The sequence below is a fragment of the Orycteropus afer genome, unplaced genomic scaffold, assembly GCF_000298275.1.
Source record: "Orycteropus afer afer isolate SDZICR_OR568_19922 unplaced genomic scaffold, OryAfe1.0 scaffold00123, whole genome shotgun sequence".
Classification (NCBI taxonomy): Eukaryota; Metazoa; Chordata; class Mammalia; order Tubulidentata; family Orycteropodidae; genus Orycteropus; species Orycteropus afer.
The window spans coordinates 5135778-5153561 of record NW_006921710.1 but is presented as its reverse complement, the minus strand read 5'-3'; the positions used below and the strand labels follow the sequence as shown (position 1 = coordinate 5153561).

The following is a 17784-nucleotide window of genomic DNA, read 5'->3' as shown; positions in this document are numbered from 1 at the left end:
TGGATCATACTTTATTTCTGCCTTCTATTGCTGAAAGAATAATAGTTAGGAACATGGGTTCAAAGTGAAACTGCCTTGGTTCAAATTTTTACTCCAAGCAGCTATGTGACTTTGTGCACAATTCTAAACAACTCTGACTCAGGATCCTCAGCTGTAAAATGGGTATAATAACAGTAATAATATGTAAGATTATAGTGAAGAGTAAATAAATTAACACATGTAAAACATATAGACAGGTTCCAGGTACCTATTCAGTACTGGCTATTATATTATTACTCTAGGACTTTAAACTGGACATTTAATCTGTTTGAGACTGTTTGAGACCTTTTCAGGAAGGTATTTGGATAATATCTGAGGCCCTTACTAGCTTTATCATTTTGAGATTTTTAAGATTTTTGCATTTCTTTGTAGTGCTTTGCTATGATTCCTTTTTCTAACCTGTTTGTTAGAAGACTTCCTATTGAAATTGTCTCATTTCTGCTTTTCATTAATTCTTCACAAATTAAACTATTTGCCTAAAATTCTGTCCTGACTATCCTGTTTCCTCATGAAAAAAGACAGTAACAGCCACCTACCTGGTTTTGCTTTGGTCCCCAGATACTTAAGGGTAAATTCTGTCACTTTTATCAGCCTTTTTTAATAGCAACTTCGCACAGAGCTTGAATCAGGTGCACATGATGTTTCAGCTGTCTCCTATATGCTTCTTCAGGTGCTCATGGAAACAACCTCATTGCTGTTCTAGCCAAATACATCTACCACAAACATGACCCTGCTTTGCCACGTCTTGCCATCCAGCTGCTGAAACGTCTGGCGACGGTAAGATTCCATTTCACCAACCAAAACCCCCCAGAAAACTGACTTTCTGCTTGAGACTACCCTTGCTTTTTCCCAAGAGAGATAGCTGACATGGACTTCTCTGACTTTTAAAGCAACATAGCCATATACACACACTTAAATATAATTGTGAGTTTATGAGGTTTTTTTTTTTTCCCCCTGATTACAAATGACATATGTATTCATTGCAAAAATTTAAACATTACAGATAAATGTAATATAGAAAGTTAAGGTAGCCTATGATCCCCTTGTTCTGAGAATCTTTGTGAGCAGGTTGGTACATACTGCTCCATATTTCTTTTTATTTGTACTTCTGTATTAAAGGGTGTTTGGGTGTACTTTTGTTCTTTATAAAAGTAGAATTCTGCTGTAACATAATCATTTTGTGACTAGCTTTCTTAACACCGTATTTTGCAGTCTTTCTACATGGGTAGGCTTGGAGCTACTTCATTCTCTTTGATGTTTGCATGGCATGCCATTGAAAGGATGCATCATAAGTTATTTGGGCTCTTTTCTTTCACTCTTGGAAACAGTGCTGCAATGAACATTATCCATAGAGTTGTGGGTTTTTTTTTTTTAGTTGTGATTTGGATGAAAGTTTACAGAGCAAATTCACTTTCCATACAGCAGTTCACACACACACCTACAATTTACCCCAATGCAATAGCTCCCTGCCCACTTCCTCCCCATAGTTACCTGTTCCCTGTGTCCATCCTTCCATGCACTTCTGCTCCCTGAGCAGTCTCCCTGTGCATAAACAGCCCTTCTTTCTCCCATGACTGTTCTCTCCAAGGAGTGTATCTACCTCAGGTAAATGTTCAATTCATATACATGTCTTTTGTTTGGCTGGAAGCCACAGGTGTGGGTTCTGTTGCAGACCTGAAGGGAAGCTAAGGACCATAATCTCAGTGGTTCCACCAGCCTCTATCTGACCAGCAAACCTGGTACCCTTCCCTTTTTTTTTCCACATGATTTTGAGTTTTGTTCCACATTGTTCTCCCTCTCTATCCAGAATCTCCTACATAGGTCCCCCTTCGAGTGGTTGACAGTGATAGCCGGGCACCATCTAGTTCTTCTTATCCATAGCGTTTTGTAAACTTTTGTTTACGGTCCCTAAATATAAAATAGATAAAAACAAACATTTTAATTTTTATTAGATGGTTTCAAATTGCCTTCCCATAAAGATTATAACAATCTTTCGTTATATTCTTGCCACAAGGGACATCATCATTTTATCTTATGTTTACTTTGCATTTATTTAGTCATGAGAGAGGTTGAGCATCTTTTTATGTTGATTACTGTATTTCCTGTAAATTGTTAGGTGTCTTGTGCTGTAGTTCTCCTGGAGTGGTGTCCCTTCTGACCTAGAACTACGTGTCCAGATACTTCCCTTTCTGTTCCTCTTTTGGAAGTTCTCCATCATCTTCCTGAAAGAGCCTCTTGAGGTTGCCTGGAGGCAGAAATCTAACCCTGTGGGTCCCGTTCTCTACCAGGTGGCCCCCATGTCGGTGTATGCCTGCCTGGGGAGTGATGCGGCTGCCATTCGTGATGCCTTCCTGATCCGACTGCAGAGCAAGATTGAGGACATGCGCATCAAAGTCATGGTTCTGGAATTCCTTACAGTAGCAGTAGAGACCCAGCCAGGCCTCATTGAACTGTTTTTAAACCTAGAGGTGAAGGATGGCAGTGATGGCTCCAAGGTGAACCTCTACCTGGGATGAAGCTGGGAAATGGCTTCTAGTGAAGGTAGGTACACTCTAACGTGTCCCCTGTTACAGGAATTCAGCCTTGGGGTATGGAGTTGTCTGCATGCAGTGCTGGAGCTGATTGATTCCCAGAAGCAGGATCGATACTGGTGCCCACCCTTGCTGCATCGTGCAGCCATTGCCTTTCTTCATGCCCTGTGGCAGGACCGTCGGGATAGTGCCATGTTGGTCCTCAGAACCAAGTAAGTCTGGGTCTGGGAATTATTTAACCTCTGAGTCTCAATGCCCTTGTCTGTAAAATGGGGATATCACTGGTTCCTATCTCAGAGCTTTGTTGAGATAGTTCACTGACAATATGCATAAAAGTGCTTACTGCCTGGTTTAGTACATGGGAGTGTTACTCTTTGTTATTCTCTTAATGCTGCTGCTAACAGGTGCCATCTTTAAGTTTCAGTTACCTTTGGGCTTCCTCCTTCTGCTAACTCCATCAAAACCCATTGTTCTGTAGAAATGTATTTAGATGGCAGTGGTTGACTCAACCATTAGGCCAAAACACTGCTATTCTCATGGACTCTGTTGGCACAAAGGAAAGGAATATTACAAAGAATAAATATGGGGGTCTGATGGCCTTATTTCCCTCTTTCTTCTTTGTGGGACTTTTAGGAAAGTATAGTAGAATGAATCATGAAGGTTTTTACTGACCAACTCTATAAAGTGCAGTTGTATTTCTTAAGAGGAAAAATCATTTTCTCTATGGAACCCTTTACATATATAGGAACAATTGACCTATGAGACACACGTTAGGAACTGGTAAAGTATGAAGAAGTAACCACTGAAGGGAGTTAGGGAGAGGAGAATAGGACTGTATGAGAGAAACATTGTGATTCCTAACATGTATTTCCTTTTTAGACCCAAGTTTTGGGAGAATTTAACCAGCCCACTGTTTGGAACCCTTTCTCCCCCCTCAGAAACATCTGAGGTAAGCTGTGTTAAAGGATGAGACAGTGGCTGAAAGTCCCTAGGTGGAAAGGCTGGGCTGTGAATTGTAGAAAATGATACTTGCCCTAATTAAACAACAAGAATTTTTCTTTGTTAGAAACTTTGTTCTCAAAGAAGTGCCTGCTTCCACTTTCTTTGATGTTTTGCTTTGGGAAGAAAAATGGCATATGCCTTCCTCTGTGTTGATGGCTCTTCACTCATTTGGAGACATTGTGAACCTGATACTTCTGCTCTTGCAAGCAAGTCAGGTGGCTGTTTGCATATGATAGAGAATGCTTTCTTGTTTTCCAAGTATTGGGTCCATGCTCCATTCCATTGTGGGTAGGCGGACACCAGAGAATAGGTTTCTCCATGTGATTGGTTTCTGCTCTGCTCTTCCCCTCCACAGCCCAGCATCTTGGAAACCTGTGCCCTAATTATGAAGATAATTTGCTTGGAGATATACTATGTTGTTAAGTGAGTCTTTTTCCCTTTTGAGGTTTTAATTAAAGGTTGGGGTGGGGAGATCATGATGGTCCACCACTGGGCCAAAGCAAAGGAGAGAGGTTTGAAATCATTTATGGAGGGCCAGTGAACTATGTCCTGGGCCATTCCATTGACGGTATTTATGATTGTCAAAGAAGTATTGTGAAGCAAACTCCGTGTGACCAGGATTTTATGAAGGAGAAATTCTTGAAAAGGACTCAATCTAACCCATTATGTTGAGCAAGAAGTATGAACCTCATACATTGGAGTTGATCCTGGAGCCATCTGCCTTTAAACCCATGTGAGGTTGCTTTCTCTGCCTCAACAAAGGTCTGTGCCCATCACATTCCTATCAAAATCTAACTGTATTTTGTTTTTTCTTGATACTCTAGGGGCTCACTAGACCAGTCTTTAAAAGATACACTCAAGAAATTTTCCAGCGAAAAACGTTTTGCCTACTGGTCAGGATATGTCAAGTCCTTGGCAGTTCACATGGCTGAAACAGAGGGTAGCAGCTGTACTTCCTTCGTAGAGTACCAGATGCTAGTTTCTGCCTGGCGGATGCTTCTCATCATTGCCACCAGTCATGTAAGAGCCGCCTGGGGCAAGTTTTTACTTTGGTTTCCTAGCAACCATGTGTTGAGATGCTTAGCAGATACAGCCCCTTGGGATAAAAAAAATGAATCCGGGTTTGTCCCCGAGAGCTAAACGTAACAGGTTCTGTGCCAAGAGACTGGGAGTAATATGGAATGTTTGAGGGTGTTGGGTCTTACAAGAGACACATAGGAAGAGTGCAGAGAAGTAATTTTAAATCCCTTCAGACATCATAAAAGCCTCCTCTGGCCTCCTTTGTGGTCGTGGATAGGTCTAATGGGGCTCCATTCCTTAGTGTGCCTCTCATGCAAATGTATAATTGCCTTCTTGTGCTTTGTGCCTGGTAGATGCTAAGTAAATATTTGTTGATTAGCCAGCAGGTAACTGTAACAGCTGCATTGACACTCTCTTCAGATAACAGTTTGTAATTTATTTCCATTTGGCTCTAGAAACTGTTTCTTGGTCTCCTACTTAGCATTGGGTTTTAGAGCAAGTTAACATGCATTGGGTAGGAACTTGCATTTTTTTCCTTGGCATTTTTTGTGGTTGAACACCACTTGCTGTGTTGTAAGGACTAGGTATTCAACTGTTTATCCCTGGAGAATCCAGATTAATATCTTGACTTCATTAATAACTTCAGCTTGAGGATACTTCCTTGTTCTGAGCATATTCTTGCATCTTCAGAGAGATGTACCCTTGACCCAGAGCTCCCACATCCTTGGAGCTTTGATCCTACAAAGGAGTGGGTATATGAGTGCATGCTCTGCACAGTGGTCATGGGACCCTGAGACTCTACAATTATTGATTCCCCAGAATCATCTATGTGTCACCTGCCTTTTAGATCCTTGCCAGGCAGCAGTTTTTGTGTTGTATCTCTGGAAGTCCTGCCATCCTCTTTCCTCTTTTTTTTTTTTTTTTTTTATTAGGATTTGGGTGAAGATTTACAGAGTAAACTCACTTTTCATACAGCAGTTCACATATACTTTGTCTCATGTCATTGACCAAAATTTACAATGCAGCAGCTCCCCTCCCACTTCCTCCCCATAGTTACCTCCTCCCAGTGTCCATCCCTTCATACTCTTCTGCACCCTGAGCTATCTCCCTGTGCATAAGCAGCCCTTCCTTCTCCCATGATTGTTCTCTCCAGGGCGTGTTGTCTACTTGAGGTAAATGTTTAACTCACATGCCTGTACTTTGTTTGGCTGGAAACCACAGTTGTGGGTTCAATTCCAGACCTGAAGGGCAACTAGGGGCCATAGTCTCAGTGGTTACACCAGGCTCCATTGGACCAGCAAACCTGGTCCCCACCTTCTTTTTTTTTTTTTTTTTTTGCCTCCAAATGATTTTGAGTTTTGTACCACATTGTTCTCCCTCTTTATGCAGGATCTCCTACATCCCTTCCAAGTGGATGGCAGTGGTAGCTGGGCACCATCTAGTTCTTCTGGTCTCATAGTTGTATAGGTTGCAGATCGGATGGTGTACCAGTCACTAGGACTGATTGTTTCCATTAATTTTGGTTTTCTTCTTTCTTCTTGACGAGGAGAGACCCGTTATTGCATCTAGATGGCAGCTTCCTAGCTTTTAAGGTCCCAGTCGCTACTCGCCAAAGTAGTAGGTGGAACAATGTTTTGAATAGTATGTTATGCCAATTGAGCTTGATGTCTCCTGCGACTATGGTCCCAAGCCCGCAGGATCAACTACTCGGTCCCTCTGGGTAGCTGGCTGTGACCAAGTAATGACCATAACCTTGCCCCTTGTCAGCTCTACTCTACACCTGGGAATTCTGATCATTCACATGAACTTATAGGCCCATTGTCTGCCAACCCTATATATGATCTTGGATACACTCTCCATTTAGACATACCTAATTGTTTAGCTTGTTCACCCATCTATCCATCCCTATACCCATGTTTGCTTTCACTGACAACTCAGTACTGTATATGCAAAGGGGTTCATATTTGTTGTCTGTACTGCCCATGTAACTCTCTCTGTCTTTCTCATCCTCAGTGCTGCCATATTGGTCACTCACATTTGGTACATTGCCCTTCTCTTCACCCAAATCAATACTTATCTCTATCTATCTAACAGCATTCCCTCCCCTCCCCTCCCACCCCTGGTAACCAACAAAGAAAATGTCCTCCAATATATAAACCTTTCCTTAACTTTTACAATAACGGACTAATACAATATTTGTCCTTTTGTGACTGACTTATTTCGCTCAGCATAATGTCCTCCAAGTTCATCCACGTTATGCGGTGTTTTGCAGATTCTACATTATTCTTTAGCATTGCATAATATTCCATTGTGTGAATATACCAAAGTTTGGTTATCCATTCCTCAGTTGTTGGACATCTAGGTTGTTTCCATGTTTTGGCTATTGTAAATAGTGCTGCGATGAACATCGGCGTGCATATATCTGTTCTTGTTATGGCTCTCACTTCTTTAGGGTATATACCTAGTAATGGGATGGCTGGGTCAAATGGTATTTGTATTTCCAACTTTTGAAGGAATCGCCATACTGCTTTCCACAATGGTTGTACCATTTTACAGTCCCACCAGCAGTGTTTGAGAGTCCCAATCTCTCCACAACCTTGCCAGCATTTGTTATTTTCTGTCTTGTTGAACTTTGATACTAGTGTTGGAGCAAGATGGTATCTCATTGTTGTTTTGATTTGCATCTCTCTAATAGCTAATGATCGTGAGCATTTCTTCATATGTTTGTTGGCTACTTGAATATCCTCCTTGGTGAAGTGTCTATTCATGTCTTCTGCCCATTTTTTAATTGGATTGTTTGTCTTTTTGTTATTGAGGTGTTGGAGTGTTCTATAAATTCTAGAGATAAGTCCCTTGTCAGATATGTTATTACCAAATATTTTTTCCCAATCTGTAGGTTCTCTTTTGACTTTTTTGGAGAAGTCTTTGGACCTCTTTCCTCTTAAGAAACCTGTTTGATCAAGTCCAGGACATTGATCGTTCATTCAGCCCTTTATTCATTTTAAGAATATTAATTGAATGCTTTACCATGTGCCAGGCACCAGGGATACAACAGTGAGTAAAGCATATAGATAGATCCTTGATATCATAGAGAGAGGCACAGGAGGGAGCCAGATTATAAACAAATTCACAAATAAAAAATACAAATTTAGATTGTGATAATTTGAAGGAAATAATCAAGATGCTGTTGTAGAGATTTATTTGAGAGAGGGCTGGTTGATAGGTGTTCTCTGAGGAGGTGATATCCAAACTGAGACCTGAATGGTACAAAGAAGCCTTTGGGTGAAGATCTGTGGAAGAGAGTAGTCTAGACAGATGGAATCGCAAATATGAAGGTCCAGATGTGGAAAAGAGCTTGGTGTGTTTGAGGAGGAGAAAGAAGACAAGTAGAGCTGGAATATAGGAGCCCAAGTGGGAGTGATACCACCATCACTTGGACTAAATTATATGGAACCTCCTAGACCATGGTGAGAAGTTTGGTTTGTATTTCTAATACATTGGGAGGCCTTTGAAGGGCTCTGAGCAGGAGAAGGATGCAGTCATAAAAAGATGAAACTGGACTTGATTCTGCCCATGTCTAAAGATGGACAAAGAAATAGCTTAGCCATCAAGACCCATTATAATCAGGGAGACCATGACTAATTGCTGGGCAGATCTCATGTTTTTTAGCTTCTAAAGTCTAGAAAATTTTCTCAAGAGAAATCTGTTTCTTTTCCTTTGCAGGCGGATATAATGCACCTGACTGACTCTGCAGTGCGTTGCCAGCTCTTTCTTGAAGTGCTTGATGGAACCAAAGCATTAGTAAGTGTGTCTAGGAGATTCACGTTCCTTCAAAGCAGAAGGTCTCTGAAGTCAAATAGCAGAGCTCCAAGTCTGCCGGCTACACAAGTGGTCAGATCAGAGGGCTCAGCCTGGGAGAGCTGAAGCTGCTGTAGGGAGGCTGTTGCTGCCATGGCAGCCCCTGGCCTCTCCTCTCCGTCCCATCCCTTTGAGCACACAGCTGGAGTCAGTGGTTGGAGTTCTTCTCCATCCGTGGAATCTTCTCACTGTGTCAGCTAACAAAAAAACAGATTCTAACTGCTCTGCTGTCTCCCCTCAGCTCCTCGTTCCAACCTCAGTGAACTGCCTCCGCCTTGGCTCCATGATGTGTACTCTGCTGCTTATCCTCCTCCGGCAGTGGAAGAGGTGAGGGCTGTGCCTGGGCAGGAGGGCTTGAGGCTGGGAGTGTCCACAAATGTGTCTGCTCAATTCTCTTTACTGACCCTATACCTCACCTAACAGGAGAAATTGGGTCTAGTATGGGCTATAGTTTTCTGTCATAGGGGATGGGATTGATACACAGAGGTGGGAGGCGAAGCCTGCCAGGTAGGCATCCTGAAATTGGACAAGAGCAGTTTGTGGCCTTTATGTGAGGTGTGTTCTCTCTCCCTCTGTACCCTCACATTATTCTAGAGAGTTAGGGTCTGTGGATGAAATTCTTGGACCCTTGACGGAAATCCTGGAGGGAGTGCTACAGGCAGACCAACAACTCATGGAGAAGACCAAGGCCAAGGTGTTTTCAGCATTCATCACAGTGTTGCAGATGAAGGAAATGCGAGGTGAGGGGCAGACCACAGTGGGGGCAGTAGCAATAGCAGTCTTCCTGTCCCCACTGGCAGCCATCCTAGGCCGGGCTTCCTTGTTCTCACTCTGGGAGCCCTTGTCTTCTAGAAAGTTATTTTTCTTCCCCACCTTTTCCCCTCATTATTTGCTCTTGTGACACAAATACTTTCCCTCTTAATACCTGTGTAGAAAGGAGAATTTGTGCAGTGAGAGTTGCATGGCATTGTTCCCTCTTCTGTCTGTTCTGCAGTAAGTGACATCCCCCAGTACTCCCAGCTGGTGTTTAATGTCTGTGAGACCCTCCAAGAAGAGGTGATTGCACTCTTCGACCAGACCCGCCATAGCCTGGCATCAGGCAGTACCACAGAGGACAAGGACAGTATGGAGACGGATGATTGCTCTCGGCCTCGGCACAAGGACCAGCGTGATGGGGTGAGGGGTCCTAGGAAGTAATCTATCCTTCACGTGTACATCCAATAAATATGAATTGTGTACCTGCTTCTGCCAGGCCTGGTACTGGACTCTGGTGATGATTAGTGAACAAGACAGATAGTCATTGTACTAATGGCATTCCCAACCTAGTGGGGAAAAGCTTATAAACAAGACACTATGCAAAGAAACATAGGAATTCACTTGTGACATACACTGAAGGAGGGAAAACATACAGCTTGGGGTTCTAACCTAATCTGGGCACTGAGAGGAGGCTTCCTGGAGAAAGAGCCTTTTCTGTGGCAACCTAAAGGATTAATAGAGCCAGGGAGGCAAAGTGCAGGGGAGAATATTTGGACAGAGAGAGCAGTATGTGGTAAGGCTTGGCTAAGGAGCATCTTGTAACCTGAAGGAAGGCTGGTGTCGGCATGGAGTAGAACAAAGGGTAGGGAATGTGGGGTGAGATGGGGCTAGAGAAAGGGATGCTAGATGATGTCTGTCTTGGCAGGGTGCTTTGGTCTGTATCCTAAGTAAAACAGGAAGTGATTTAAGGGTGTTTAGCCAGGGGATAGGATCAGATGTTTAAAAAGATCACTCTGGATGCACTATGGTGTTTGGTACTGTTGGGTTGATTCCGACTTGTAACAACCCCATGTGACAGTGTGAAACTGCCCAGTACGGTTTTCCTGGCTGCAGTCTTTATGGAAGCAGATCCCAGGTCTTTCTTCCTCAGAGCTGTTAGGTTCCAACAACAAACCTTCAGTTGGCAGCCAAGCACTTAACTGTTGTGCCACTAGGGCTTTAGATTCAGTGTTTTTCAAACTGTGGGTCTTGAAATGAGTTCATTGGGTTTTAGACTTTTTTAAAAAAATAAAGTAGAATAAAAGGCAAAAGAAAACATTAATGTTTTGTATAATGTAAGAATATGCACTTGGATCAATGAACAAAGTAAACATGTGTATACTGGGATGCAGTGTAAAAGGTATGTATTACTGTGAGTCACAGTCAAAATAAGTTTGATAAGCCATTATTATAAAGAGTTGGCTAGAGAAAATTAAGAGTGGATGAAGGAAGGCCACTTTAGGAGGCCACTGAACCAGTGTAGCAAGAGGTAATGTCACTTAGGCTTCAGGATATTGATAGAGTTACGTAGAGTGACCAGATATGAGAAGTAGCATGACATTTTAGGTATTGGGGGAAGGAGTTGTCAAAGGTAGCCCCTGTCAGTTGAGGGGTTGCTTATTAGGATGGATGGAATGGCTACTATTGCCTATCAAATGGACACAGGAGAAGAGCAGTTTGGGAGGAACCACAAGGCCTGATTTAGTCAAGCTCAGCTGAAGATGTGTACAACCATGTAGGTATTTGGATCTTAGGAATCTAGGCCCAAGATATTGGCCTTCCTTCTCTTCTTCCTCTTGGATTGCTTCCTTGCTCATGTCCTAGCAGGTGTGTGTCCTGGGCCTGCACCTGGCTAAGGAGCTGTGTGAGGTAGATGAGGATGGCGACTCATGGCTGCAGGTGACCCGCAGACTCCCCATCCTGCCGACCCTCTTCACCACCTTAGAGGTGAGCCTTCGCATGAAGCAAAACCTGCATTTCACCGAGGCTTCGTTGCATCTGCTGCTCACTCTGGCTTGCACCCAGCAGGTAGGAGTCAAGCCTGAGGGCAGGAGGGGGCTTCCTTGCTTTTACTGGGTAGGTTCTGACACTTTGTAATTCTCCCTGTAAGCCGTGGTCTAGCCTGAGAGCTCTACCTGACCCTGGACAGAGTAGAATTCAGGCTCCCGCAGTAGTCGTGCAGGGATGGGCTCTGTTTTACTCCACATCATTCCCTTCCAGGGAGCCACAGCAGTGGCTGGAGCCGGCATCACCCAGAGCATTTGTTTGCCCCTCCTGAGTGTGTACCAGCTCAGCACCAATGGAACGGTGCAGGTGAGAGTGCCAGAGGCGTGTCTGGAGGGCTGGAGTGTCCAAGCTGGAGTTCCAGTTGAAAAGTGAACTTGTACCACCACTTAGTGCTTTTGTTTGCCCCTGATGTTTCTCTTCTTTAATAGCATGTCTAATACACTCATAATGAGAAATTCACAATACTGATCTCTAGCAAGAAGCTTAATCACTGAAAGTCACCATTTGTGCTATACTCATCACCTATATAGATGAGGGTACATTCTTTGTATTATAGGCAGGCATAAAAAGTACCAAGTCAGACTGAGAATAATTCCCTGGTATCATGGCTCTAGGGCATAGCTAGGAGAGCTGTCCTCTCCTCTCTTCCTCCCAGATGGAATGGTACAATTGTGACTTCTCCATACTTGCCCCATCTGACCAGGAACAGGAGAAGGAAGTGGGTGGTGTGAGTGCTTAATGGGAACTCAGTACCCAGTCATCTGTGTACCTTGGTTACTTCTAGTTTACCAAAAAACCAAACTCAATGCTGTCGAGTCGATTTCAACTCACAGCGATCCTCCTTGAGTTTCCGAGGCTCTATCACTACGGAAGTGGATCGCCCAGCCTTCCTTCTGAGGAGTGGCTGGTGACTTGTAGTTTAGTAAACAAAAATTTAAACCAGCTGCCATCAGGCGGGCTTCAACTCACGACGACCCTATGTGTGTCATGGAACTGTGCTCCACAGAGTTTTCATTGGCTTTTTTTTTTTTCAGAATTAGATCGCCAGGACTTTCTTCTGAGGCACCACTGGGTGGGCTTGAACTTCCAGCCTTTCGGTTAGCAGCTGAACGTGTAAACCATCTGCACCACCCAGGGACTCCTCTAGTTAAATGATGTCTCCTAATCTTAAGAGTCACCTTCAGCCTAATATCTCACTGTATTAGAATCATGAACTATTTGAAATTTAGCACAGACACCATTTAGAGAAAGAATGTGAGGACCAAGCAGGGCAGTGACGTGTCTAAGTCCACATAGTTTGTTAGTGGCCTACCTGAGTCTAGAACCCAGGATTCTTGTATCTCTGCCTAGTGTTCTTTCCTTGCAGCTGTGGCCTTTGACCCTCTCCAGCAGTGCCAGTTGCCAGGCATATAGTTTTGCCCATTCTAGGAGGTTTTCTCCCCCAAGTAGATGGGCATCCTCAGCTTCTTTGAGGTCCTGCTGGGTTCTTGTAACTCCATGTCCTGATTTTGCCTGCTGTTTGTGTCTTAGACACCTAGCACCTCTCGGAAGTCGCTGGATGCCCCCTCTTGGCCAGGGGTCTACCGCCTGTCCATGTCCTTGATGGAGAGGCTGCTCAAAACCCTGCGCTACAATTTCCTGACTGAGGCCTTGGACTTTGTGGGTGTTCACCAGGAGCGGACCTTACAGGTAAGGAGGCTGCCTGGATCGTAGAGGTGGAGGTTAGTGTGAAAGGAGATCTGGGCCATACAGGAGGCCGGTGGTTAAGGAGGTTAGGGCTTAGAACTGCTGAATGAGTGAAAGGATCTAGAATTGGCACAGACAGAAACTTCTTAGTTGTAATTCCAGGCCATCTGTTGTTGTCAAGCATCTGTGGGCCCAGGACCTATCCTTCCCACAAGGGCGGAGCATGTGTGTCAGGTACCTGAGCCATCCAGGTTCTTCCCTACTGTACTCTCTCCTCCCAGTGCCTCAACGCAGTGAGGACAGTACAGAGTCTGGCCTGCCTAGAGGAGGCGGACCACACCGTGGGCTTCATCCTGCAGCTTTCCAACTTCATGAAGGAATGGCACTTCCACCTGCCTCAGCTCATGCGAGATGTCCAGGTCGGGGGGCCCCTGACATGCGTTCTTGGAGGGGTCTGGGAAATACTTGGGGACAGGAGGAGGGCAATGAGCAGTGTGGCTGACACTTTATGGGGTACCTCTAGTGAATTAGAGGCTATTTTCTGAAAATGGAATTGCTTAGGGAGCACAGGGTTTGGTTTCATGTCATTTACTCAGAGGTAAACTTTTTTCTCCACACAAAGGGCAGTTTTGTAGGTTAAGAACTTGGGCGCTATCAGATAGACCTTGGTTCAGATCCCTTAGGCAAAGGCTTGAAGCTGGGAACCAACTTGGGGCGGGGTGGGGAACCAGGTTCTGGAGTTAGACAGGCTTTTGTTATTTGCTGGTTGTGTGACCTTGGCCAAGTCACTTCACCTATCTAAGCCTTTTTCTTCTTCCTTAAAGTGGGAATTAATAACCTCAATCTTACTTATTTACTTAGGACTATTACAGTATTGCCTGGCATTTCGCTAGATCTCAGAAATAGCACAGACATGACCCCATGACCGGGATTTGCAGGCCTGCATACTGAGGGGGTGTGACTGTTTGAAGCTAGAGGATGTGGAAGGGACCTGTTAGTAGATGCTCAGCAGGGGAGAGGAGAGCAGTGGGATTATGTAGGGTCCTGTTGAGTTGATCTAGTCAGCTGGCTAGGGCTGCTGCCAGGAGAATCTTCCCTCATACTCTTCTGTGGTGTTTCAGGTAAACCTGGGTTACTTATGCCAGGCCTGCACCTCCCTCTTGCATAGCCGCAAGATGCTGCAGCACTACTTACAGGTAACTGAACCCTGCCCCCTGTGGCTGCCCTGGAAGCCCCATGCCTGGCTTCCCTGTGCCCCACTTGTCATTTCTTGACTCTTCCCCAGAACAAAAATGGGGATGTCATCCCAGCAGCTGTTGCCCCCCGAGTCCAGCGGCCACCAACCACTGCCCTGGCTGCCCCCTCCTGCTCTGCCTCCTCCAAGCAGCCAGCAGCCGACACAGAGGCGTCAAAGCAGAGAGCCTTGCACACGGTCCAGTATGGCCTTCTCAAGATCCTCAGTAGGACTCTGGCAGCCCTGCGCCATTTCACCCCAGATGTCTGTCAGATCCTGCTGGATCAGGTACCAGCCACCCCCTATGCACTCACTTCCAGGAGTGAGCCTGGTAGACTTTGCTCTGCTCTGTCCTTAAGAGCTATCTGGGGTCCTAGCTGGCCTATCTTTTCTTGTCTCACAGTCCCTGGACCTTGCTGAGTACAACTTCCTGTTTGCCCTAAGCTTTACCACTCCCACCTTTGACTCTGAGGTGGCCCCCTCCTTCGGGACACTTCTGGCCACAGTGAATGTGGCCCTGAACATGCTTGGAGAGGTAAGTAGGGTGCTGTCAGCCTCTTGCTCTTTAGTACAGCTCTCCCTCCAGTCTCCCACTTCTTTTAACTATTACCTTGGCACATTATCCAGCCTTCCCAAGCCTGTTCCTCTTCATCTAATGATTATGATAGAACCTTTCTGTCAGAATTACTGTGAGGATTAAAATGAGGTAGCTGATGAAATTGCTTAGCACAGACCTGGCAAGTAGGAGGCTCTCAAGAAATGGGAGCACTACCATTTTTATCTTAACTGCTGTGATCTATTCCTCCTTTTTCTCCAGCTGGACAAGAAAAAGGAGCCCCTTACCCAGGCTGTGGGGCTCACCACACAGGTGGAAGGGACCAGAACACTAAAGTAAGATCTTTGGGAATTTGGTCTGAGTTGGGGTGTTTGTGAAGCGGCCAGGCTGGCTATTTTTCTCAGCTGAATCGCCCACCCTGCACCTGCCAGTTTGGTCCTCTGAACAGTGCCAAAAAACCATCATTTATTCCAGGTCCCTCCTGATGTTTACCATGGAAAACTGCTTCTATCTGCTCATCTCTCAGGCAATGCGTTACCTGAGGGACCCAGCTGTCCACCCCCGAGATAAACAGCGGATGAAGCAGGAACTCAGCTCAGAGTTGGTATGGATAGATAGGAGGGCCCTGATGGAGGGGGCTGGGCTAACAGAGAGAGAACCCCATGGGTACTACCTGTCCTCCCACTTCCCAGGGCCAGACCCTGAGGCCAGGAAAATCCTTGGCCTGAGGCACTGGACTTCATCAAGCTGTTCTTTTTCCTTGTAGAGCACGCTGCTCTCCAGCCTCTCACGCTACTTCCGCCGGGGAGCGCCTAGTTCCCCTGCTACTGGGGTCCTCCCCTCACCTCAGGGCAAGTCCACCTCTGTCTCCAAAGCCAGCCCTGAGAGTCAGGAGCCTCTGATCCAGCTGGTACAGGCCTTCGTCCGGCATGTGCAGAGATAGAGCAGTAGCGCGCTGCCTGCTTACCACTCTCCACCAGCCTGCACAACAGCCCTGGGCAGTGGGGTGCTGCTGGCCTACCTGGCGGGGCGCACCTGTGCCTGAGCACAGCCCTGTCACCCTCTCCACAGAGTAGCCACAACTCCAACCTCCCGCCCAATGGCATTATTTTTGTAACAGATCAAGAGGTCAACAGCAGGGATGGAAAGCCAAGGGTCCCTTGTACTCAGGCCCTCATGTTAAAAACACCCCAGAGGTGGATTCCTTTCCTTTGAGCATTCCCCACAGCACTTGACCCCCACCCAGGGGACAGGCAGGGGGACCAATGCCATGTGCAGTTCAGGAGGGAAACTGTGTACGGGTTTGAAAATGTTTTCCATGCTCTGTTCTTAACAGTTTTTTTTTGGTAATACTGTGGTCTATTTATACAAATATTAAAATACTGTTTATAGACAGCTGTATGATTCATGTCTTTAAAGGCCAGGAGCTTAGCCAGCTAATAGAAGAACAGTCTGTCCTGGCCAGGCACTTAGGGTAGTGAAGGCTGGATGTTTTCTGATGGCTTACTCATAGACATCCCTCCGTTACTGCTCCTCAGATGGGAGTGCTAGGTGGGATGTCCGATTTTCCCTTCTTCGGCCTGCCCCAGGTCCTGTCCCTGCCTCTCCCTCCACTTCTAGCTGAGCTTATCACTGGGTGTAGCCTTTCCTGAAGGTTTGCTCCTTCCTACTTAACAACTCCGTACCCCTGTCCTCCTCATCTCCCTTTCTTCAGAAGCTCCAGCGATGGGGCCTATTAGCCTTTAGCCTCCTGGGGACCTAAGTCATAGACTGTTGGGTCTAGCTAAATGACCTTCAAACATAGCTTATAGCCCAAAACCACCCATTTGAGCTTCTAGAATCAGGTTGACTTGGGCTGAGTTCTTCCTTGGCCACTTGCTAATTAACTGTGGCGCCTTGAGGTGATCCATTCTTCATCTATGAAATGGGGACACTGTTGTGAGATCACCCTAAGAACACGGGAACATGCCTGACTCAGAACTTGGCCCACAGAAAGCACTGACAGCAGTTCCTTTAAACTGGCATGCAAATTTTGCAGTTCATTCCATAATCTACCCAAATTCAGGGATATTTTATTAGAAATCAAACGTTTACCATGAAACTTCATGTACAGGCAAAGCAGTTCAATTTGAGAAGCACTGCTCCAGGCCCTGAGAGGGAGAGCTGTGAGGAATGCACTTCTTTGTTAAAGAACTTCCCTTCCCTTTGTCCAAGTGCTTCTGGGAGAGAGGCCCACTGCAGTGTGCACTGCTTCCTGTACATCAGCTGCACCCAGAACAGAACTGTGCAAGTGTGAAGCTGTCCTTCCCTCTCCCACCCTCAGACCAGACCTGTGATACCAGCAGCCTGACAGGAGCCCAGACAGCTTGCACACGAAGGATGTTTTATTATTTGTGAGTGGCTAGAGAGCAAGCAAACAGGCAGAAGTAAAAATACCAGTTAAAAAGTGAGTTTATAGAGAGGTGAAAGCTGCAGCCACCATACTTGGCTTGAGCTGTAAGGGGCAGGAGAGGTGAAAGGGTAGCACCGTGAAGATGCTGCTCCAGGGCTTAACCCTGCCTCTCCTGCCATTTCCCCTCCAGCTCCAGGCTGAGCTGGGGGGACAGTACCCAGTTCCTGAGCGCTGCCAGAGACCTGTCTGCCCCGCTGCTTTGCCCCATTTCTGCTTTTGGCAACTAAAGATGGGTGCTCTTCTTGCCAACCATACGCCCCAACGCTTCCTCAGGCGCTCTGTGGCCTACACCCACCACCGGTCTAGGGTCTGAGCACAGCTGCTGCAGCCAGTCTCTTCCCTCCTTAGCAGAGTGGGGAGGGCTGGGGTGCTTGAGGGATGCGGGCAGGGTTGGAGGCTCCGAAATCACCAGTCAGAAGCAGGGCTGTATGGGGACAGGGATCATTCAGCCTCTGGGGCTCCCTCACAGCTGGATGACCAAGGGCAAAGACGAGGGGGTCAGTCTCCCCACCCTGAGCAGCTGGGTCGCCAACAGACAAGTGGCAGCGCTGTACCCAGACTCCTGCCCAGGCCAGAATGGACAGAGGCTTGGGAGGGAGCCTGC

The 17784-nt window shown here is 46.0% G+C and overlaps 1 protein-coding gene across 1 annotated transcript in view; it reads left to right on the top strand.

The window, feature by feature from the left end:
- Nucleotides 1-15671, top strand: part of NUP188 (nucleoporin 188) — a 60190-nt gene extending 44519 nt beyond the window's left edge. Inside the window, exons 25-44 of the mRNA XM_042781453.1 lie at nt 710-816; nt 2328-2534; nt 2613-2782; nt 3450-3519; nt 3928-3995; nt 4397-4592; nt 8316-8393; nt 8692-8777; nt 9045-9190; nt 9445-9626; nt 11073-11273; nt 11466-11558; nt 12783-12941; nt 13220-13357; nt 14060-14134; nt 14224-14460; nt 14576-14707; nt 14990-15063; nt 15203-15332; nt 15495-15671. Coding sequence (XP_042637387.1) covers nt 710-816; nt 2328-2534; nt 2613-2782; nt 3450-3519; nt 3928-3995; nt 4397-4592; nt 8316-8393; nt 8692-8777; nt 9045-9190; nt 9445-9626; nt 11073-11273; nt 11466-11558; nt 12783-12941; nt 13220-13357; nt 14060-14134; nt 14224-14460; nt 14576-14707; nt 14990-15063; nt 15203-15332; nt 15495-15671 — 2726 coding nt within the window. The remainder of the gene's footprint in view (nt 1-709; nt 817-2327; nt 2535-2612; nt 2783-3449; nt 3520-3927; nt 3996-4396; nt 4593-8315; nt 8394-8691; nt 8778-9044; nt 9191-9444; nt 9627-11072; nt 11274-11465; nt 11559-12782; nt 12942-13219; nt 13358-14059; nt 14135-14223; nt 14461-14575; nt 14708-14989; nt 15064-15202; nt 15333-15494) is intronic.
- Nucleotides 15672-17784: the final 2113 nt, after the last annotated feature.